Source organism: Acanthochromis polyacanthus, chromosome 18 (assembly GCF_021347895.1).
Source record: "Acanthochromis polyacanthus isolate Apoly-LR-REF ecotype Palm Island chromosome 18, KAUST_Apoly_ChrSc, whole genome shotgun sequence".
NCBI classification, from domain to species: Eukaryota; Metazoa; Chordata; class Actinopteri; family Pomacentridae; genus Acanthochromis; species Acanthochromis polyacanthus.
In genome coordinates, this window is record NC_067130.1 from 3,630,107 (window position 1) to 3,653,841 (window position 23,735).

The window sequence follows — 23,735 nt, forward strand, 5'->3', positions numbered from 1 at the left end:
GAGCTGAAGGTCTAAATATCCGCTTCCAACAAATCCGCCTTTAACAGTCTTTCATATAAAATTTGTTGTCTCCGACTCCAAGTACTGGAGTGATGTAATTTCCCATTTTGTTTTCACGGCTCCCTTAGGAGCCACATAAAGCTTTTTAAATCTGTCTTCACATTTTGAGTAGATTTCCAGCTTTGGCGTCTTTTAAAACAGCACCATTACACTGATAGAAAGCATGCAGATGGAATGCTTTCTAAATCTCTCCGTCGCGTTCAGTGATGTGTTGTTGCTGCACCACCTGCCAAAATATACTGCTAAACACCTTCAGAAGAGTTTGTCAGGGAAGGTTTTTAGTTTTTCGTGGCTACTCACCGTCAGACCACCTCATGGCGTCGTCCAGCTGTGGCGGCAGCCCCTTCCACAGCGTGCTGTCTTTAGGGTAGCCCAGGTCCATTCGTCTCTGGTGGTCGTCGTAGCGCCAGTAGTGGTTGTCCTTGAAGAAGTAGGTTTTGTCGTTGTGCAGCCAAACGAAGGCTGCGTCCACTCCTTCCATCGGCAGACCGAAGTCACTGATTGGACGTGGGTAACCCTCCTCCACGTTGTTGTCTTTAAATACCCAATATTTTAGACCTGAGGGGTGAAAACAGAGAAAACAAGAAAAGAACTCAAAGGGCAGTACTCCACCAAGGCTGCTCAGTCTTTGGATCATTTCTGACTAGTGGTGCAACGGATCATCATTGATCCGTGATCCGTTTGGATCGACGTCATCGGTTCGGCACACACATGACCCGCGGATCGATTTCTGAAAAAAAAAGAAAAAAGGTTGTGCTCTGTCCGCACGCAGCTTGTAGTGAGCGGAGAAAGGAAGACAGCAGACATGGCGAGCAGAGGAAAGGAGGAGCTTGAACACCCCGTGACACTTAAATCCCCTCTATGGGAGCATTTTGGTTTCCCTGTCGAATATGACGACGAAGGAAAGAGGTCAGTGGACAAAACCGTGACGGTGTGTAGGCACTGTGGCATCAGAAAGCCATATGCCAGTGGAAACACATCCACACATTTGAAGTGGCATCTAATAATAAACAGACAAAATGTATGTTTATTTGTTTTGTTGTTTTTTTTTTTTTGCTTTTTGCTGATCTGAAAAAAGATCCGATCCGTGACTCTTGATCCGAGGACCGATCCGATCCGTGAGTTTAGTGATCCGCTGCACCACTATTTCTGACGGATGAAATCTTTAATAAAAAAACTACCTTGCACTGAGCACAGGGGTGTTACGTTTGTGTACGTTATGTATGGATAGTGTGACCTAAATATGAAGCAGGCGGCGGGAATTGATGGAACTCGGAAATTTAATCAGTTGTTCTTTGTATCATTTCCAGTGGATAAATCCTGGTGGATTTGTAGTAGGATCACAATCATGTGATCGTCAGCAGGGGTTAGAGACCGTTGACAAGGTTTGAATCTTCTTCTTGACCATTATTTTTTCAGTTACTTCCATTCTTTTTTGCTTGGCTAAGTTCAGGCACCAAAACTACTTGTTAAAGGGTCAAAGTCAGGTAAACGTCTAATTGCCTGAAACGGAACGATAATGAGAACAAAAGCAGAGAACATTTGGCCACAGACTTATAGCATCAGTTTCTGTCATTTATTTATTTTGTTATGTCTATCAGACTGAACTGTGCATTACAAAATGTGACACTGGTGTCTCTGTAAATCTAGTTACCTTTGAAGAATACAATCTTGTGGTCGCCCGGTCTCTCATACACAGCATCCACACTGTCCAGATTGGGAGGAAGGCCCCTCCAGAAACGATGAATCTGAGCTGGACGAAGAGACACCAGGTGCTTCTCTCGAGTTAGTCGCCAAAAGTATTTTCCTGTGACAGACAGGAACAGGACTGGCTGGGTTAGAGTGTCCTTAGAAAATCCTGATTGAGTCTGTTAGAAAAACAGTAACTAACAAGAAACTGAACAGTAGACAACAAATATGCACTCAAATGTTTCTCTATTTCTGCTATAAAATATGCTTTGAACAACAAAAACTGTCCTGATTTTTTAACGCTTCGGCCAGACGGCCAAAGAGATCCATTTTAGTTCTCATAGTTTTGGGTTTAGTGGGAGTTTGTTTCCTCACTTGAGTATTTAGTTTGTCTTTCTCTTCTGTCAGTTCCTTCCTGGAGTACCTTTGTCTATGTTCATCCTTTGTGCTGTTTCCTTGTGTTTCTTGCTGCTTTAGTTTGCGATTACCTACTTCCTTGGACTGTGTAAAACTTGCTTCCTGTGTCTTCTGTTTGCTTCAATGACCATCAGCTTGTACACCTGCTTGCTGTGGCCTGGATCTAGGTCCTCATTTGAATTAAAATACAAGAGTGATAGCCTCTACAGGACTCTTTTGTTTAGACCGTAGGACGTTTCAGGATGTGTGAGTCTGTGATGTTACCCCTCTGAGCCACACATCATTTGGTTTTCTATTGATTGCCAGGGCTTCACTCTGTCCCGTGTCCAGTAAATGCTGTTTTATTTTTCTCTTTTTTTCTTTCTTCTCTCTTATTGTCAGTGTTTATCCTCTCTTGTACAACTTTACCCAAGGCTGTACAGCAGATGTGTTCCACATTAAGCATCTTCACTCCAACATCGACCAAAATCTAAACAGGAAAACACATTTTCACTGAACAACACTGCAGCATCCTTTGAATTACCAAAGGACCATCCACATTTTGCTAGTATCCGACCTCTGTTTGCCAACTCATGCTTCAGTTTGTATTCTATGACTTCAGATACTCCAGCCATGTCAGGAGAAACCAGCTAATTAGCATCAGAAAATGCAAGCAAGCGGATCAGTTTATGACCCCAGGACGCTCAAATCAAGCGGAACTTTTCCAGTGATTTTCAGTAAATTTTTAAAAGTTTCTTCTGAACTAAACTTTATCATCCAAGCGAGGTTAGCCACCTAGAAAACCACACAGTATCTGGACACAACTAAACTAGTCACATCAAGTGGTTTAACGATTATCTGTCAGACTGCAGACTGATGATCTGACTTCTGGTTGTTTTTCAGTACTAAATGGTGTGCAGATTGGTGGATTATCAAACCGGGAATACCAGACACATGCCCAGGAGCGGAAATCATCATGAAATTCTGTATGAAGTTACTTATTTTTTCTTACTGGATAACCACAGAGCTCAGCTAAAACATGCACAACAATGACAGGTGGACATTTATCTAAAAGACAATCAAAAGTATTCCAAAGAAACACAAAACAGACACAAGAGATGCAAAAACAACCCCAAAGACTCTCAAAACCACCCAGAAGAGACACAAAATGACCAAAGAAACACAAAACAAAGACAAAAGATGCAAAAACAACCCCCAAAAAGAAGGAAAAACAACCCCAAAGACGCGTAAAACCACCCTAAAGAGACACAAAATGACCAAAGAGATGCAAAACAACCCCAAAGATGCTCAAAGGCACCCCGAAGAAACACAAAATGATAACAGAGGCACAAAACAACAAAGAAATGCAAAACAACTACAAAGAGATGCAAAAACAACCTCAAAATGCTCAAAACCAACTCAATGAGACACAAAACAACCCCAAGTACACTCAAAACTACCACGATGGGACAAAAACAACCTTTAAGACGCACAGAATGACCCCAAAAGAACCCCAAAGATGCTCAAAACCAACCAGTGAGACAAAAAAGGACACAGACATTCCAAACGACACCAAAAACGCCCCCAGATTAAAATATCTCTGATCTGATCTCTCAGGAAGTCAACCTTCTCAACTATCCTATTCTACGAGTATTCATAATTCTTGTAATTTTGTTCTCTGTTTCTCATTTGCATTGACATTACAAGCTTACATCTACTGCTTAAGTTAATTCATTTACTTCTACGTCGTCTTTGTGTTTTACGTTGTCTGTCTTAGTTGTAGTGAATAGTTAGTAATAAATGTATGTAAATTTGAGTCGACTCTTCTTGATTGCAATTTGCATTGTGACTGTTGTTAGCGCTATAGATCACCGTCAAAATCATCGTGATGTACATCTCTGTCCCCTCGCTGGTTTAAATACCTTTAAAGAAGAAAGCCTCCCCTCGTATTTGGGCCACGGCATCGAACTGACTGCTGCATCTGTCCGGGGCATCTCGAGCCAGCCTTAGAGAGATGGATGAGACGAGAGGAAAGTTGGAGGAAGGGCGAAAGAAAAGTTAAAAGAGGAATGAAGACAGAAGTGGGAAAAGTTGTGCTTCCTGAAGAACAAAGACATGACATTCAAAATCGTATTCTGAGCACAGCGTTCGAGGTCATACATACCCCTATCTCATTCTTCCATAAAACAAAAAAACAGCCACTAACACACGGAGTTCATAAAAACAGACCCTGTTTAAGACATTTGCATACAGAAAACAGCAGCTCTGCTATAATTGCACTCACCTACTGAGCGGCTCTGAATGTGTGCATGCACGCACATGTGTTTCCTTCAATTAAACAGGCTAAACATGAGGTGAAACGCTGCCACGCTGACATGGAGAGGTCTTCCAGCGCATTTATCCCCAAGGCTAATAAGTGAATTAAAGCTCTGACGTGGCCGGCCTGCCAACGATGAAGCCATTAGCACCACAGACCTGCCACTGTGAGTGGGAGGCCGAGAGCTCTCGTGTTATCAACAAAGATCTCTATTCAGCGCTCTATTAACAAGACGCCGCTGCCTAGTGGTCAGCATTTGTGACCCCTGTGCTTTTTCCACACATAATCACCAGATGGAGGTGGAGAAAAAACGAGTAATGACGACGGCGAAAGGCTGATCCCAGTGATGGAGAGTGGGTTTTATATGCCTGTTTGGTGTTAAATTGCTGCATAGTCTTTCTCTGTAAGCCTGGAGGTCAGGAAACGTTGGAGTTTGGAGCCGGATCTGAACACTCCCTCAGCAATCTGCCCCGTTTTCAAGCCATTAATCCAAAGGGTGACCAGGACAAGGGTGGGTGCTTTATTTCACTATTGTGGCGGGGGGAATAAACAGAACAAAGTAACCCCCGAAAGAGACACCAAAAATGCTGCCAGAAGTACTGTACCATTAAATATATACACAGGAAACTGTAATTACCACTATATATAATGGATAATTGATCGGTAAATGAATATTGCCATCGCGTAACGACACCATTAGGAGCGCCTTTAAGAAGATTTTATTGAATTGCCTCTGATATCACTTGGGTCCTTCTACTTACTTGGCATTTCGGTGTATTGAGAAATTATTAAGGGTCTGTTTTTCTTCTCTCTGCCATTTTAAATGACCTGGCCGGTGGACAAAAGGAGATTATTTACAGTGCAGCAGAGGAGCAGCATCCATTAACTGAACCAAAGCTAATATATGCCAAATTAGATTTAGTTTTCCCCCCAAAAAAAGCTGCTCTCTAATGTTTTAGTGGTCAACGCGTAGGTCCAAACGCCAGGAAGCCTGCCAGAAACTCACTTAATATTTTAACATAGTGTTTGTAGTAATTAGGCTGTTTTTATGAATTAAGTCTTCATTTGTTTCCAAGATTATAGATTAAATTGAATAATGGCAGCCATTCTACATGCAGTAAGCAAAAAGAATATACTACCCGATTATGTAGGGAAGCTAATCTTGAATATTTCATTAGAATAGAGTTATTACGGTTACATCTATAGAAGGTGAAGTATTTTGGGAATTTAATGAAGCTTTCTATATCATAAATACATGCCTGGCGTTTGTAACATGGCGCTTGAGAAATCCATGAAAAATTCAGGAATTTATGATTATCAGTTGTGAATAAAAGTGCTGCCTCCATAATCATGCATTATCAACGTACCTCGCTAGCATGGCAACCACACTGTGCTATGAAACTTTCAGCTAAATCAGAGGTGGTTGATCAGAAAGTCTTGTAAAATTAGGGCTGGCCCGAATAGTGGTTTCTGGCCTCCGAATATTCGGGCCCTATTAAAGACGAATATCCGAATATTCGTGGACGGAGACGGCCCAAATATTCGGATCCGTTCGTCTGGTCTCCCAGGTCCAAATTTTGCCTTCGTTTTGTCTTCAGTTAAACTGAAGAATTCCCAAACAGCGGAGGTCTTCAGCATCTTGTCTTGTGTTTATGCAACGTTGTGAAGCGTAACGTCAGAGTCAGCAGCCACCTGGCCATTCGGGATGAGCCGAGATGAGCCGAAGTGGGGGAGGCGAATATTCGGATACCAAAATTAATATCCGGATACCGCCGTAGCGAACGAATATTCGGATATTCGGGATATTCGGGTCCAGCCCTACCTAAAATGTGATAATTTGATTTAAATATCAGCTCTACTGTTTACAGTCATGATTATTTTCATTATTGATGAATACGCCATTTATTTTATCGTAATATTGATTTGTTTTTTGTCAGAAAATGGTGAAAAATGTTGATCAGCGTTTCCCAAAATCCAAAAAGACGCCCTCAAACATCTTGTTTTGTCTACAAATGTGTGTGACGGCTCGAGAAAGGTCCTTGACTCGTAACCCTCCTGTTGTCTTCATTTACAGGCACCAAAAAATATTGTTTGCTCGTCTAAAAAAAATCCAAAAATTCAGCAAAAAAGTGTCCCTAAATTTTGATTTTTATTGCAGCATGTTATTTAAAATGATGCAACAAATGAAAATGGCAGGTGCACAAATATCAGGAACCTTACTATTTTGGAGTGCACCTTTTTGAGGCAAATGCTGCAATCAGCGGCTTTTTGAAGAGATTTCTCAGCTCATACTTTGCTCTCCAGTCTTTCTATGTTTACTGGGTGACTTCAGAGTTTCAGTTCTTTCCACAGATGTTCAGTTAGATCAGAGGTGTCCAACATGCGGTCCGTTGTCCAAAAGTGGTCCTCCAGAGGGTCCAATCCGGCCCTCAAAGTGTAAAAATTACAGAGAAGACACTAACTGCAGATTGTAAATTAGTAAAGCTATAAATTAAAAATAATTTCTAGACCATGTCAACAGCTCAGAAAGTAAAATACTAGATCGCTCATTGTTCTTTTGTCATTTTGTCGTATTGTGTTTTTCGTCTCGCTTGTGTTGTCCGTCTATTTTTTGGTTGTTTTTTTTTCTTTTTTTGTCATTTATCATCTTGTTTGTGTCATTTGTGTCATTTTTTTGTCTCATGTTTGTCCTTTTTTGTCGCTATGTAATTTTTTGACTATTTTTGTTTCGTTTCATGTCGTTTGTCTCATTTTTTGTCATTTTTTGTGACTCATTATGGAAATATTTTGTCCTCTTTTTGTTGCTTTTTGTCTTTTTTTTGTCTGACCTTGCCGTTTTGATCATAAAATAAAATACTACATCATTCATTTCCAGATGACTAAATGTTGTGTTCCTTTGTAGACACACTGTGATCTGGAAGTTGTAATGTGGAAATGATAAACTGAGGCTTAAAATTGCTGAAATTGAATTCATTTAGCCCTGAATTAGATTAAGATTAGTGCTTAAAGCAGATCAGTGTTTTCTTCTCATCCATTCTTGGTGCTTTTAGTTGCATTTTCATTCGAATAGAGACATAGTTGGGTCTTGATGTTGGAAGTCTGTCTCTGTCTTGAAGTTTTTCTTGCTGCTTTCTCTACCATTACAGCTATCCTTCAGTCTGAGGTCAGTGTTCCTCTCGTGGCCATGCAGAGGAAGGTTGGCTGTGGGCCCAAGGAACTTAGACGCCGTAATCGTATTAGAAGATACGGTCACAAGAAACTAAAAGCTGCAGAGAGATGATCTTGTGGCCTTTACCTTGACAATTCTCTGTAATTATTTTCATTCTTACCTCTTCAGACAACTCTGTTCTTTGCTCTCTTTGTCCATGTGCCAGTGACAGAAAAACTGACAAAAAAGACCACTTTGGTCAACTTCTCAATACATGAGTAATTGTAACATCAATCCTCAGACCATTCTGCATAAAAAAAAAAAATCAAATAAAATCACTGCAATCTACATAACAATCACTACTACTAAACCAGAGGTGTCAAACTCATCTTAGTTCAGGTTCCACATTCAGCCCAGTTTGATCTCCAATGGACCAGTAAAATCACACCGTAATAACCGATAAATTAACCACAACTCCTAATGTTTCCTTTGTTTTAGTGCGAAAAATGCATTCTGAAAATTAACTGATCGATAAAGCATTTTACTTTATGATCAAAATGACAAAAGTCAGACAAAAAAGGCCAAAAAAAACAACAGAAACAACACAAAATAGAAAAATGAAAGGCAAAATGACAAAAAAATGAGACAAACGATATGAACCAAAACAGAAAAGAGACAAAAATTAGACAAGAAAGTTACAAAGCGACAAAAAATGGACAAATCACAAAAACGGGAGAAAAATTACACAAACGACACAACAAAAATGACAAAACAGTAGACAAACAACGTAAGCAAGACAAAAAAAACCCACAAAATGACACAAATTATACATAAAACAAATAAAGCAAAACACAAAATGACAAAAATAAGACAAAAAACACAAGAGAGACAAAAATAAAACACAAAATGACACAAATGATACACAAAACAAATAAAGCAAAACACAAAATGACAAAAATAAGACAAAAAACACAAGTGAGACAAAAATAAAACACAAAATGACAAAAGTTGAGAAACAAAACGATAAAAACATGATACAAACAACAAAAGTCAGACAGAAAACAACAAAAATAAGACAAAAAATTGCAAAAATGAGAAACAAAATAACAATGAACAATCTAGTATTTTACTTTAAGATCTAAACAACTTGTCATAATCTGGAAATTATTTAAAATTTATAGTTTTACTCATTTACAATCTGCAGTTAATGTCTTCTCTGTAATTTTTACACTTTGAGGGCCGGATTGGACCCTCTGGAGGACCACTTTTGGACCACGGGCCTCATGTTGGACACCCCTGATCGAAGGGGTTTATAGACCTTTAAAACATTATTGTAGAATAAAATGAGCCTCTTTGTTGGGGTTATACCTGCCTCAGTGAACTGAAGGGTACCAACACTGCTGATGGATGGTCCCAGCAATTTCAAAATAAAACCACAAAGACTAAACTTTCCTGGTGAGGTGAGATACAGCAGCACAGGATGAATCATGTGAAACACGAGACAAAAGACTTTAGAATCCGGGTCATCACTCAAACGTCGCATGCTGTGTTGTCTGGTTAACACAACCTGGTGCAACCTGGACTAGACGGTGTACTTTTGAACAATGCAATGAAACGTTAATTTGCAGTTATTCACGGTCCTCATAGGATGATTCGTGCTGATTTTTATGCAGCCTTCCTTCCTAGACCATCCACAGAGGATAACGAGATCTGTCCTGCACTCTCAGATGAAAACTCACAATTATCCTCCTGCCCCGGTGAATATTTCTCATCAACTCTGACTCAAACGATCTTTCCTCTCATGCCGCCATGAAGCCAAATGATGGGGGAACGTCCAGATGGTCATGAAATTTGTAGTCATCACGATCATAGAGGATGAAAATCACTTATTGGTGGCGACTGACTGACCTTCAGCAGAAGCTCATTGCTTCGATATCTGAGTGGCTTCATGCTCGTGAGATGAAGAGCCGGTGGTGATTTTACAACAGCAGCAGCCTCCTACCAGGCACACATACACTACAGGAGACATTTCAGCCTTTTCGAAAGCATTTTCAACTTGATAAAATAGAAATTATGATTTGGTGAGGAGATCTATTCACAGCAGAAATAAATCCAATAGCAAGTGAGCTGACCAGCTGACACTAAATGTTTAAACAGACAAACAGCAAACATGGATAACTGAAATCAGCAGATAAATAGTTAAAAATATTAGATTAAAAACAAGAACCTCGCTCATTTCACTCCAGGTGGTGTTACTGTAAATGAAAAGTGACCTAAAAAGTGATGTTTCATGCATTATTTAAATGTAAAATCAGCTCAAATAAGCAAAAAAGCAGGTTGTGTTGCTAAAAGAACTGAACTGGCAGGTTTTCTGAGTGTAAGTTTAACCCTCCTGTTGTCCTCATTTACGGGCACAAAAATTATTGTTTCCTTGTCTGAAAAAAATCCAAAAAATTCAGCAAAAAAATTCTGAAAATTTCGGAAAATTTGCAAAACCTTCCTTTATTCCAACAGTTCCTTCAAAGTTTTCCTTAAGTTTTATTTTTTTTAAAAAATCTCCCAAATTTGGCAAGAAAATTCTTGTAAATATTTTCAAAAAATGAGTAAAAATCTTGCAAAAAAAAAAAAAATCCTAAAAATATCTGAAGGAAGTGATTCCATATATATCAGTAAAACTTCAAGGGTTAGCTAAAAAAGCTTAGAACCCGTGTCCTACAGGCACCACACTGCAGCATGTAGTCGCTGAACAAAAGTCTTTCTACATTTTCCTTTCTGTGTTCATCTACAGGGAACATTTAGTGCTCTTTCTGCTTCCTCATATTTACCAAGTTAGTGGACACAAAGACCTGCGGGAGCCTGGAGAAGAATGAACCATTATTATGTGTGTTTGAAAAGGCCAGAGAAGGAGGAAGAGAGTAACCGCAGATTACTATTCATGAAGAGGTTGAAGAGGATCATTTGTGTGTTTGACCATCTTTGGCATTAAACAGAAAAGTACACCAGACGTCCTACTTACAGGAGTGTGGATCTGTTCTCTGGAAGGTCCAGCAGGACGGGAGGCTCGGCCGTCTGGGAGGGGTTTCCTGGTTGATTTGTGTGGGACACCGAGTCTCTGACCCCTGGGGAGGATAAATACGATTAAAATTCACATGAGCAAACAAAAGACAAAACATTTAGCCTCTCAGAACCAGACAGTTGTCACATTTTTACTCACTGTGGCCTCACTTTACACTTTAAGCCTCGTGTCGTCCTGTGGGTAAAACTGACCTGGTTTAAAGTTTGAAAATGTGGAAAAAGAAATATATTTCCACAGTGAAACTTCTGATGTCCACATTTTCAACATTTTTGGGAAATCTGTGAAAGTTTTTTTGGGGAAAAAAAGAAATGTTCAAAATGTTTCTGAACAACACTGACAAAAAAAAATAAAATAAAAAAAATCAACCAAAATCCAGCAAAATTCACTGGATTTTGGTTGATTTTTTTGTGAATGTTCTTAAAAAAATATTAGCAGTTTTACTGATATATATGTAATCATTTTAGATATTTTTAGGATTTTTTGAAAGATTTTTACTCATTTAAAAAAAAAATATTTACAAGAATTTTCTTGCCAAATTTGGGGGATTTTTAAAAAAAATAAAACTTCGAAGCGAAATTTTTAAGAAATTATTGGAATTTTCTTCCTGAAGGTTTTGCAAATTTTCAGAAATTTGAGGATTTTTTTGCAGAATTTTTGGATTTTTTCCAGAAAAGGAAACAATATTTTTGTGCCCCTAAATGAGGACAACAGTTCTGCACCTATATGAAAACATTTTTTAAAAATTTTTGTTTACGAAAAAATGTTAAAGAAAATGATTTTGATGAAATATTACAATTTAAGCTCAGATTTGGTGAAGTTTTCTGACAGAATAGTTACATCGCATATGAACAGTTCAAAGACCGTCAGAAAACTGAAAAACCTCTGATGTGTTCTGTTTTGTCCAATATTTTTTGCTCTACTGTGTTTATATATTCCTTTCTAGCTTGTAAATATCTGTATATAGTGTATCATATTTATTTTTACTACAATTTTTCCCTTGTTTTTCCTTCTGTACTTTCTTTATTTCTGTTATTCTCTTTCCATACTCCTAGGGTCACACCAACAGCTGAAATCTAATTCCTTGCATGTTGTGTACGTACTTGACCATTAAAGCAGATTCTGATTTTTACGGCCTGATAAATGGTGTAATTTTGGCATTTATTTTCAGCATAGCATGCCTTTTAAAGCTGCTAGCATGTTTTAGCACTCGGTGGGTTAATTAAACAACTCGTTTGTTTTCACTCCGACTACTCAAATGAGCAGATTTGCCCCTATTTTTGTTAAATATAATTGCCAATTAAGCAGCATACCACTGTGTTTGGGGCTGTTGGTGAGCCTAAAACAAGCCGTTACAGAGAATATTATTAACTCACTGGTCAAGACACTGCGCTGGTTTTCCATTCACGTCCTCTTATTTTACATTACTGCGTACACATATTTCACTGTCCTGTCTTGTGCCTGTGCTTATCTTCAGCTCACTTCAATTCATCTTCCTCCTTTGCGGTCCTGTGCTTCAGCGTTCTTTCCTTTCTACACTCTACGTTCTCACCTTCACCATCATTAGTCTCTCCTCTGCACGCTGCTACTCTCTATATCAGGAATGATGTGATAAGGTCATGTGCCATAAAGAGGTCCAATTAACTTCGCCCGTGTATTCATTAATCAATAACCCACAGAAGTCATCACTTCGTCTTCCTCTCTGTCCTCAGCACACACACACAGTGAGTGGGTTCGTCGTCGTACCGTAAAGCTGCCAGACTCGGACTTTGTCTTCGTAGGGCAGGTCGTATTTCAGAGGGTCTCCCACAGGACCCTGGTAGTACGGCCTCATGATGGACTCGATGGCCGAGGTGTGGACCAGGCCGATGGCGTGACCGAACTCGTGGACGGCAACCGCGAACAGATCCATCCCATGAGTCTCTGAGGGACGCACAGAGAAGGAAACCATCACATAGACTTCATGAATGGGACTATTTAAAGCAGGGGAGTCAAACTCATCTTAGTTCAGCTTCCACATTCAGCCCAGTTTGATCTCCAGTGGACCGGACCAGTAAAAATCACAGCATAAGTAACCACAACCTCTAATGTTTCTTTTGTTTCAGTGTAAAAAAAAAAAGGACATTCTGAAAATGCTGACATTTGAGGAATTATCTTTTTACAAAACATCATGAACAATCTGAAGTTTCTGAAGAAAAATAAGCTAAATTTCAGCAACATTCAGCCTCAGTTTGTCATTTCCACATCACAGAGTGTCTACAAAGGAACACATCGGAATTATTTATAGGTTATCATGCTGTGATTTTACTGGTCACTGGAGATCAAATTGGGCTGAATGTGGAACCTGAACGAAGATGAGTTTGATACCCCTGGTTTAAAGTTTGTGATTCCTGTAGAACCAGCCTGGTCGCTGTTCACATGTCTGTCCCCTTTTTTATGAGTGAACTCTATAGGTTGCAAGTTAAGAGGCATGGCAGACAGCCCTGGTGGCTGAGTGCTGTTAGGAATGTGCTGTAGTGAGATAACTATGGTAATACTGCCTGAGCCCCTGGGCTGCCAATCAAAACCTGAGTGCAGAAAGACACCTAAAGAGGCTGCAGGCTATTAAAGCACGTTTCCCTGAACATTTGGCTAAAAAGAAAAGCCAAAGCTTCCAAAAACTCCTTGTCTGGCTCTGCTAAGCAAGACAAAACCTCAGGCTCGGAGATTTAGATTTGCAAAAATGTGAGTGCTAGCATGTCGAGCCAAGCTAGCTTAGAGTTCCTCGGTGGCTAGGATCAAGACCGCATTCTGTTAACCTTATGTTGGCCTCGGCTGGGGAACATCTCAGCGCTGTGCTCCGTCACAAGACAAAAGGACAACTGCACTTGTGCTTACAACACCTGGGATATTCAGAGCTAAATGCCAACTCTAATCTACTGGAGCACAAGGTGGCGAGGGGGAAAGGTGGATAAAAGGAAGGATTGAGGGATTCGGAACAAAGTAGGCACCGTGTCATCGAATTTACAGTCCATCTGAGGTTGACAGAAAAAAACACCAGCACCCGCAGAAAAAGTCAGAGCTGAGAGATTTGGCTGGATGAACAAGATTCATTGAGTTTGACACCCATAACAGAAAGAAAGAGAGAGAAAGACAAGAAGAAACATAGAGAGTAAATAGACAGAGGCACGAAAACATGATCTGAAGTGATGTTTCCAAATAATGGAACTATTTCCAGGGCACCAGAAGATGTAAAATCTCATTCCTCTGATTCACAACAAATGCACAATACTCTAAAGGTCCCTGCTACCTGATCGCACGACGAATCCAGAATGCTACAAACATTCTAGCTCGCAGCATTTGCTTAAAAGTTTAATAAGGATGGTGTACCAAGAGGTCGATGGAAAGAATCGCTAGCACTGCTAGCCACGGGCGATCCTTTTCATCTCATGTGAATCCTTGTGGTATTGAGATCCTGCAATACCTTAAGACCTCTTTATTCGGAATATTATAACTGTACAATGGTTTTTTTAAATGTTTATAGCCAGCAAAAGTGCTGGAGTGGAACAACATCTGATCTCTCTGATCTCTTACATTTAATAGATGGAAAAATCAAACGTGGTTTTCACTTAAAAGCTCAGAAAACTATTGATTTTGAGATTTGTGAAGGATAAGCATGCTTCAATCAAAAAAAAACAAACCACACATACAAGCAGCTTATTATGACCTGCAAAAACAGTTTGTTCTTCAAACCCAGAGTCAACATTTGACCATTTCAATACATAAGTGTGTGAGGTAACTGGGTCAATATATAATTGGGGGACCATGGGATATATCTTGCAAAATTTTTTATTAAAAGTAATCAAACCAATATTTTTATATTCATTATGATCAAGCCTTTATAAATTCCATAATTATTTATGATGGAAACAATCACTTATTAATAAAAAATGACTGTATGTCACTAAAATGTCGACTAAATAACCGTCCTAATTCAACAACAACCACCTTCTAATGAGCTAAACAATTAAAAAATGAGATTATTCAAAAATTGCTTTGATTGTGTTCTTTTTGTTTGAGATTTTTAAACATTTTTTCCTTACTTTATTGCTGAAGAATCATGCTTTTTCTCCCATTTTTAACACATTTAAAAAGATCTGCCACAGTGGTATGAATGAGCAGAATGATAACAGCTGGCATGTATAAAAACTAGATAAATATTTAACAGTAAGTCTTCAACAAAAAAGTCAAACATGACGCTAAATGCAGAATTTAAATTCATCTGCTTCATGTCATAAAGTTCTTGATTATTATTCCAGTTAATAATATGAATAATAAGAATAAGAGAACAGTAGGTGCTGCTTCCTGCTGTGCATCTTGAAAACTTATTAAATTAAAAACGGTTTAATGTCCTGACACTGCGGCAAAACGCTTTGATAAGGATAACGATGTATTTATCAAAGCGAGGAAGCAAAATCTATGCTGTATCTACTCAGGTTGTGTCAAAACATTTTACTATATTCCAACTTAGTTGCTATTTCTGTTCAAATAATCACCGTTTTTTGTTTTTTTTTTTGTTCCTGGCGGCTGTATGACCGTTTTTGTCTTCATCTGTTTCTAATCGTAAGCGTCCAAGCCCAGGAAGTTCTCTGTACCGCTGCTTCTAGTCACCGTGGATCAATCCGATCCCTGCTCGACCTCCTTGTTGCTTAGAAATAGAGCGCACACGCAATTATCTCGACTACTTGAGCCTGTATTGAATTAGCCAGATTGCGTGAACCTGCTCTGACCTTTACGGAGCCGCTCTGGCCTTGACTGATTGGTTCCGTTCATTCGAGTCGGGCGTAGGACTTTAACGGCCACTTTTCTTAGTCCTCCCGATCGAACAGGTTCCTGGGTCTCTCCTTCAGCTTAACAAAGTTGTTTTTAACGAAACACCAAACGGAGGTTATAAATATCCGTGAGGGTTAACCGGGCAGACGCTTGAAGGTGGAGGACTTGTTGACATTGCAGGCTCTCACTTTAACAGATGGAGAGAAAGAACCGAGGCTGAGTTTTAAGTTCAGAAGCAGCCTAGAAATCTATTCTGGTGATACCTGCATCCACAGTTGACCCACATATTCTGCATTTTCCCTCCACAGAGCGAGGATGCTATGACCCGTATGTAGATTATTGGGGAGTACAGTGAGGCGATAATGATATTCTGTGCTCCAGTACAGCTCAGACCCTTAGTTGCTAAAACTCAAATAGAAAGCTGACCATGAAATCAATACTGCTGAGGAGGAATGGCCTTGAATCCTCACAACTTTCTGAAAAAAGCGTCTGGAGAGATGAAAATTAGAGTTTGAAATATTAATCAAAGTTTACCGAACTCCACTGAACTTCCAAGAAGTGGAAGCTAAATAGAAGCCAGATTCTTGAACTCTCATTCATAAGTTATGAAGTATTTGGAATTTGGAGAATCAGGGGTATGTGACCGAAATATGCACCGAGCGTTTCTAATTGACCTCAATCATGTCTTTGGAATCTCTGTTCCTCAGTTTCTTTTACTCCTCTGGGCAGATAATTGGATAATAATATGCTGTATCCAGAGGTAAGAGGTCAGGCTCTGTTTGTAAACCCAACTGTCTCTCTCCAGTTAGGCTGTTTGCATTCAGACACGACTTTAATTTCCACGATTTGGGGCTGCAGAGGCTAATGTAGTGTACACAAAGAGCCTTTATGTCTGCATCAGCTGCTTTTGTGAGTGTTTAGTGTGTTAAATTAGATAAGTCGGCAGCTCTGGGACAGCGATCCTTTCAGCCACTGAGCAGGCTGGATGGCTGCTAAACACAACAGGAGATGCGGGACTGTCACATCAATGGGCCACGTTTAATTAATATATTTTCAGTTTGTAACAACGAGCAGCGATCACCAGATGCATGCAGATGTGTCTGACTCACAGCCACTGATAGCTAAAGAGTGAAGAAGAAGAAAAGATGCAACCGATTATTCTTTCTGACTAACAGACTCTGGAAACATTTTCACAGATACAGTATGAAAACAGCTGCTTTTGATATAAAACAAAGACAAAATAAGGATCCTTCCAGATCAGGGGTGTCCAACATGAGGCCCGTGGGCCAAAAGCGGTCCTCCAGAGGGTCCAATCCGGTCCTCAGAGTGTAAAAATTACAAAGAAGACATTAACTGCAGATTGCAAATTAGTAAAACTGTAAATTTAAAATCATTTCTAGACCATGCCAAGTTGTTTTGATCATCAAGTAAAATACTAGATTGCTCTTTTGTGTCTCATTTTTGCAATATTTTGTCTCGTTTTTGTTGTTTATTGTATTTTTGTCGTTTGCCCCATGTTCTTGTCGTTTTGTTTTTCATTTTTGTCTCACTTGTGCTTTTTGTCACTTTGTGTTTTGCCGTATTTGTTGTATCATTTGTGTCGTTTTGTGTTATTTTTTTTGTCTTGCTTGTCTACTCTTTTTGTCAAACTTTTCGTCTCATTTTTTGTCGCTTCGTGTCGTTTGTCTCATTTTTTGTCGTTTTGTGTCTCACGTTTGTCATTTTTGCCTTGCTTTTGTTGTTTTTAGTCTTTTTTGGATGATTTTTGTCATTTTTTGTCATTTTGTCTTCTTTGTGTATCGTTCTTGTCATTTTGTGTAATCTTTTCTCTCATTTTTGTCATTTGTCCATTTTTTGGCGCTTTAACATTTTTATCTAATTTTTTGTCTTTTTTGTTTTGTTTCATGCTGTTTGTCTAATTTTTTTGTCATTTTGTCTTGCTTTTTTGTCTTTTTGGATGATTTTTGTCATTTTTTTTTCATTTTGTCTTCTTTGTGTATTGTTCTTGTCATTTTGTGTAATCTTTCTCTCATTTGTCCATTTTTTTGCTGCTTTAACATTTTTGTCTATTTTTTTGTCTTTTTTTGTTTTGTTTCGTGTTGTTTGTCTCATTTTTTGTCATTTTGTGTCTCGTTTTTGTCATATTTTGTCTTTTATTTGTCTTCTTTGGTCTGACTTTTGTTGTTTTGATCATAAACTAAAACACTATATCGTTCAGTTCCAGATAGATGTGACTAAATGTTGTGTCTCTTTGTAGACACTCTGTGATCTGGAAGTTGTAATGTGGAAATGACAAACTGAGACGTAATATTGTTGAAATTGCACTTTTTTTTTAAAGAAATGTCAGGTTGTTCATAATGTTTTGCAAAAAGATAATTCATTAAATGAGAACATTTCAAGAATGTGCTTTTTTGCACTAAAAGGAAACATTAGAAGTTGTGTTTATTTATAGGTTATGCTGTGATTTTACTGGTCACTGGAGATCAAATTGGACTGAATGTGAACTAAGATGAGTTTGACACCTCTGATCTAGTGAGAAAACACTTCTTTGGAATTTGTTTTATGCTCTCAACTCTGCTTCACTCTCACTTTAATCAACTTTGTTTGCAGCTGTTGCAGGCATTTGTTTTAACTTCGAAAATCCCTCCAAAGCACCAAACAGCAAACAGAGAAAGTTAGCGGCTAGCTGGTGAACATAGCAGAACACTTAACACCTAATGAGGCGGATATTTCCCTCAGGCGTTGGTGGAGACAGCTAAGAGGAGGGGGAATATTGGACTTAATTTTGCCAGGTGGCCACAAACATGATTTCATATAAATGCTAATGTTCACAATAACTCAACGTGGTGCTTAACAGTCAGTGAAGGTTTAGAAGTTTGCTGCGGTTGGATCATCAGCTACAAGTGCACGCAGCGGGTCACTTATTACGTAGAAAAGTGCATCTTTAGTGCAGTAAGATGAGCTGCATGTCAGGCTGAAACATCTGCTTCAGAGTTATACAGTTAATTATTATCTGGAGCGCTTTACAAAGAGAGAAATGATGTGAAATTCTATAATTAGTCAGCGCCTTGGCCTAGAGGTAACGTCCCACGCTGCTAAAGGCTCAAAGTACAAGAGAGATCGCAAGGACACGGATGAAACGTGGAAATGATGCCGTCTTCAGTGTACCATTTATATCTAAAATCACATAAATTCTGGATGCAGGAGTAAACTGGGTTGTTTTTATTGGCACTGACTGGCCATAACAAACTGTTTTTACGCCTTTAGGGTGTATAAGTAAAGCGGGAGAGCCAGACGCCAGGTTTACAAATGAAAAAGACTGACATGTTACATCTGATGAGCACTTCACCCTTCATCACAGAAAGTGGAGAAGCGGCCTTGAAAGCAGGAGCATCTCAGAAGGTACGATGATTCAGAGCTTATCGCTCCATAAGAGGCATTTTTAACGCTTCCATCAGGCTGCTGTCACTCCTGAGTAATTCATGACATAAGTCAGAAACATTTCATTGTTTTAATCCTCCTCATTGTTTGTCCATATGATAGTTTAAAGCGATAATCGGGGTCATGAGAGAACCCACCTCTGACCCGTCCCTGCTCTACCTCCACGCTCTCATTAATCAAAAGCCCTATCCATGCAGATGAGGCGGTAAAGTACTCGAGCATCGTGCCGTCGTGTCGTGACACCGCTGCATCCTGCCGGGGATTTAATTGGAGCAAATTGAGCTGCAGTAACATATGGCTCCCAGCTTCAGCCGGGCTGCAGCGAAGAATGGAAGTGAGCACAGATTCTGGTTGTATATCACTGATACCAACACAATCAGCATCATCTGCAGCTGCATAGTCAGCCTGGAGAGGGTCTATCTGTCAGACTTCAGTCATTTATATGTGAGGAGAAGGATTCTGCTTCTATCTACATCACGAGATTGCCGTGGTGTTTTCACACAAACATATTTTTCTCAATCTGGGAAGTGCAGAAATGTGGAAAATGTCTCATCTGGGATATTACACGTTGGTAAGTCATAGTGGAGGAGAAATCAGATCTATTATTTATAGGAAGGTTTGGCATTATGGGAAATATTTTAAGCTTTCTGGAGCAGAGTTGGAAAACAGGCAGCAGCAAGAAGAAAGAGCGTAACACAGGGGTGTCCAACATGCGGCCCGTGGGCCAAAAGTGGTCCTCCAGAGGGTCCAATCCGGCCCTCAAAGTGGAAAAATTAGAGGAGACATTAACTGCAGATTGTAAATAAGTAAAACTATAAATTTAAAAGAATTTCGAGAGTTGTTTTGATCATAAAGTAAAAACACTAGATTGTTCTTTTGTCATTTTGTTTATTTTTTGTAATATTTTGTCTCATTTTTGTTGTTTTTTGTCTTTTTTGTCAGACTTCTGGCATTTATTTCATGTTTTTGTCATTTTGTGTCTCATTTTTGTCATTCTGAAGTAAAATACTAGCTTGCTCATTGTTCTTTTGTCATTTTGCATCTCATTTTGTAAAATATTCTCTTCTTTTTGTTGTCGTTTGTCTTTTTTGTCTGACTTTTGTCGTTTGCCTCGTGTTTTTGTCGTCTTATTTCTCGCTTTTGTCTCGCTTGTATTTTTGCCTTATTTTTGTCATTTTGTGTTTTATTCATTGTTTGTGTGTTGTTTTTGCCATTTTGTGTTTCCTTTTTGTCTTGCTTGTTTTTGTCTATTTTCTTGTTGTTTTGGAACTTTTATGTCCAAAAAATGGCAAATATAATTATCATCATTTCTATAGATTATCCTCACATCTAAGAGCCAAACGTTTCTGTGAAGTACTGCAGAGTAAAAACACACAGTCACAAGTAAAACTGCACCTAAAACATGCTAATTAAAGATATAAAACAAATAAATATTGTTCCGCTTCATTCAATATTATTTTTACTAACTGTATAAGTTACATTGTAATTTCTGATTTTAACCATTCTGGAATTCAGTTTGAACCAAACCTGTTTTACAGCATGATACGTTTTGCACAAAATGTTCCATTTTGCAATTAACTAGGAACTATTTAACATATATAAATAAAATGTAAAACAACTGGAGTAAAAGGTACGCTGCTGAACTTAACAGAAATACTGATTACAAACTTAGCAAACTAACTTTTTACCACTGTCCCTCATGATAATAAATAAAGACGGACTGATATTTCTGAACCAGTTTGTCCACATCCCTGCATATCACATCATCGTGTCCAAATCCCTCTTTTATCGACTGACATTAGGGCAGCTGCTTTCATTCCTGTCACATAAAACACTCGGATTAATACAAATAAGCCACTTTTTTCCACTAATTTTCACATTTAAAAGAGTCGATTCTTGTAAGAAGTATGTTCCATAACAAGCGACAGCAAACATGAGATCCCTTTGCTAATTGCAAAAACAGATTTCATGGGTGTCGATGACATATTAAAGTGATTTCCTTGTTTGTGGCAGTCGGAGGAAATGAAAAGGCGTCTTTTATCTGTTCATCAATGCCGCTGTAGCCGCCACATTGTTGCTATTATACGTAATATTTTTAGTTCTAACAAATAAAAATCTTAATTATAGAATCTGGAACATGAATAAAAGCCAGCAGCACAGCTTGACTCCAAAGTACAATCAGAGTTCTGGTGTTGGATGCAGAACTTTTGGTGAGGATGGTAGTTCACACCAGCTTCAATCACTTTTTCTTTATTCCATTTTCTTTAAGTCTTCTAGACACTCGCTGTTTCAATCTCTTCATTTCACAGCACTCTGGGAGTCTCTCACAAGTTCTGATGAGATGCTTCCAAGAATATCACACAATACTGTTTTTCTGTCTTTTGATTCAGCGACTGATTTTCTCTCACCGGCGATATGAAACATGTATAATATGACACATACACCTCCTGTCAAAAGTTTTAGGACACTGTCTCATTCAAATAAAATAGAACCTGTCCTATAACTTTTGACAGGGGGTGTATTTCATCATATGGATGTGATCAGGGCAGGACTCTGATCATACATGTAAAGTTTCAGGCAGATTGGAGCATGTTCAGGGCATTTACACAGCATTTGAAGTTTCATGGCGAAGGATCAAAATTCCAGAGGCCGCCACGGACACGCCCTTTGACTTTGGAACAAGATTTTAATAACTTTGGATCATTAAGGCCTCCTGTATGTACTGGCCCAATTTGAGGTGAATTGGACTTTCCCCCTTGGAGGAGTTCGCTCTAGAAAACAATGAAAAATGGGCAAAATCTGACATTCAACGCAAAATAGTTCACTTCCTGTTGGGTTTGGAATGTGGCTGTCACTGACTTTTTTGTTCAGCCTGATGTGCTGCATGTGTGTACCACATTTGGTAGATACACCCCCTGTCAAAAGTTGTAGGACAGGTTCTACTTTATTTGAATGAGAGTGTCCTAAAACTTTTGACAGGGGGTGTATGTGTGTTTCTCACCTGGAGATCTGAAGGTCCAGGCCTCGTCGTCATCAAAGTGTGTGTCTCCAGCTGTGAACCTCTCTCCTGGGAAGAACGCATGAGCCACTGTTCCCCCGGCCCGTCAAAGGGATACCCGTCATTGTGGTCGGCTTTAGTGAAGTCGATCTGAATGTCTGCGTCGCTGCCGGCCACCTCGTGGAAGTTCAGCGGTGCGATGTCGCTCCAGACCTTCAGAGCGTAGTACATCAGGGCCCGGACGGTGTCCCTGCCCAGCAAGGCCGAGTCCTTCGGGAAGGTCCTCACTCTGAGATGAGAAAGTGTTGAAGAAAAGAAGAAACAAACAGAGAACAATTTCTGATTTAATTTGTTATTTATTGTGAGTAAAATTCAGAAAAGTGTCCTTTATACCTGTCAAATCCCAAGAAAAAATGTAAACATGTGCCTCTGTGTGTGAATTATTAGAATATTTCTTAAATATTTCTACATGTTGCAATGTTAAACTGGAAACACTTCATTTATTACACTGAAATTCTTTAACAGAAGACTTGCAGTCTGTCATTTAAGGCATGTCTGCTTACTACAACTGTATACTCCTGTAAAATGCAGTGCATAAACAATATATTATATAAGCAGATTTGATTGAAATATAATGCCACTGCATTTTTACATAATTTTACCGCATTCAACTGTAAAAAATGATTTCTGGCTGGATATTTTTAGGTGCATTTACCTATAAAGAAAATGAAAGAATTAAAAGCACATTCCTTGTTACTAATAAAAAAAAGCATCATTATTATACTTGTAATGTTTTCTCAGCATTATACAACTTACACTACCACTGAAACTGCAGTTAGAATACTGTGTTCTTCCATTACAACAACAGCACTCCTTTACATTTAGTGTCCAGATGAACAAGCGGAACCCAAACGCACACCGAGTCAAACTTGCAAAAGTCAAGAACAGTTTACTGCAAGGTTCAGAGAGGGAAGGAGGTGAATGAGGGTGAAGGAGACGGCAGGAGACGGCTGAGGGAGGCTGAGGAGTCGGGCAGACTGCAGGGGAACGTGGCTGATAGCTGAGTGGGAGGAAAGAGGGAGAGGGAGAGAGAGAGGAGGGCTGGATGAGCGGCGGTGAGAAGAAAAGCAAAGCAAAGCAGGCTGAGAAACTGAGGTAGAAGTGGACCTGAAGCACAGAGAAAACAGAGATTAATCCAGACGTCAGAAACACAAGGAATGAAAAACTAAGAAGCACACGCTGGCAGACTGACGGAGAGAGGAGGAGGAACTTAAGTACAGCAGCACTGATGAGATGATGAGGGGAAAATGTGTCGGCTGATGAAATCAGAGGAGGTGATGAGAGTCACACCAACAGAGAGAGACGTGAACAAACAAACACAAAGACAGAAAACACCGGAGAAGGAAGAACGGCAGAAACACAGGAGAAAGGGAGGAGGCACGACCAGAACTTAGGAAAAATGATCTGGATTTAAAACAGCTTTATCACCATGTAGGGATACAGAAAGCACACAGCTGTTGAGACTAAATTTTCCAGATTTTACTACATTCAAATTACACATTAAACCCAAAGCATTTCAGTAGCTGCTAATGAACACATTTAAGCTCAAGTTTCCTTATACTTTTGTTAAATGTCCTATAAAAAGTATATAAAACAAACAAGTAAAAGTGTGCTAGGTAGATAAAAATAGTCTTTCTTAAGCTAATCTTGCTCAATATTTGATTAATACACTTAGAAAGGAATATATGTAATGATATCCAGCAACACATTCATAATTAAGTCCAATAAAAATGTAATTTTT

At 39.1% G+C, this 23,735-nt stretch overlaps 1 protein-coding gene across 1 annotated transcript in view; it reads right to left on the bottom strand.

Moving 5' to 3' along the window:
- Positions 1-23,735, bottom strand: part of LOC110962332 (matrix metalloproteinase-17-like) — a 127,963-nt gene that overhangs the window by 11,392 nt on the left and 92,836 nt on the right. The window contains 7 exon segments of the mRNA XM_051938105.1: positions 361-618; positions 1,715-1,867; positions 4,068-4,150; positions 10,627-10,729; positions 12,430-12,606; positions 21,938-22,033; positions 22,036-22,223. Of these exon segments, the coding sequence (XP_051794065.1) occupies positions 361-618; positions 1,715-1,867; positions 4,068-4,150; positions 10,627-10,729; positions 12,430-12,606; positions 21,938-22,033; positions 22,036-22,223 (1,058 nt within the window).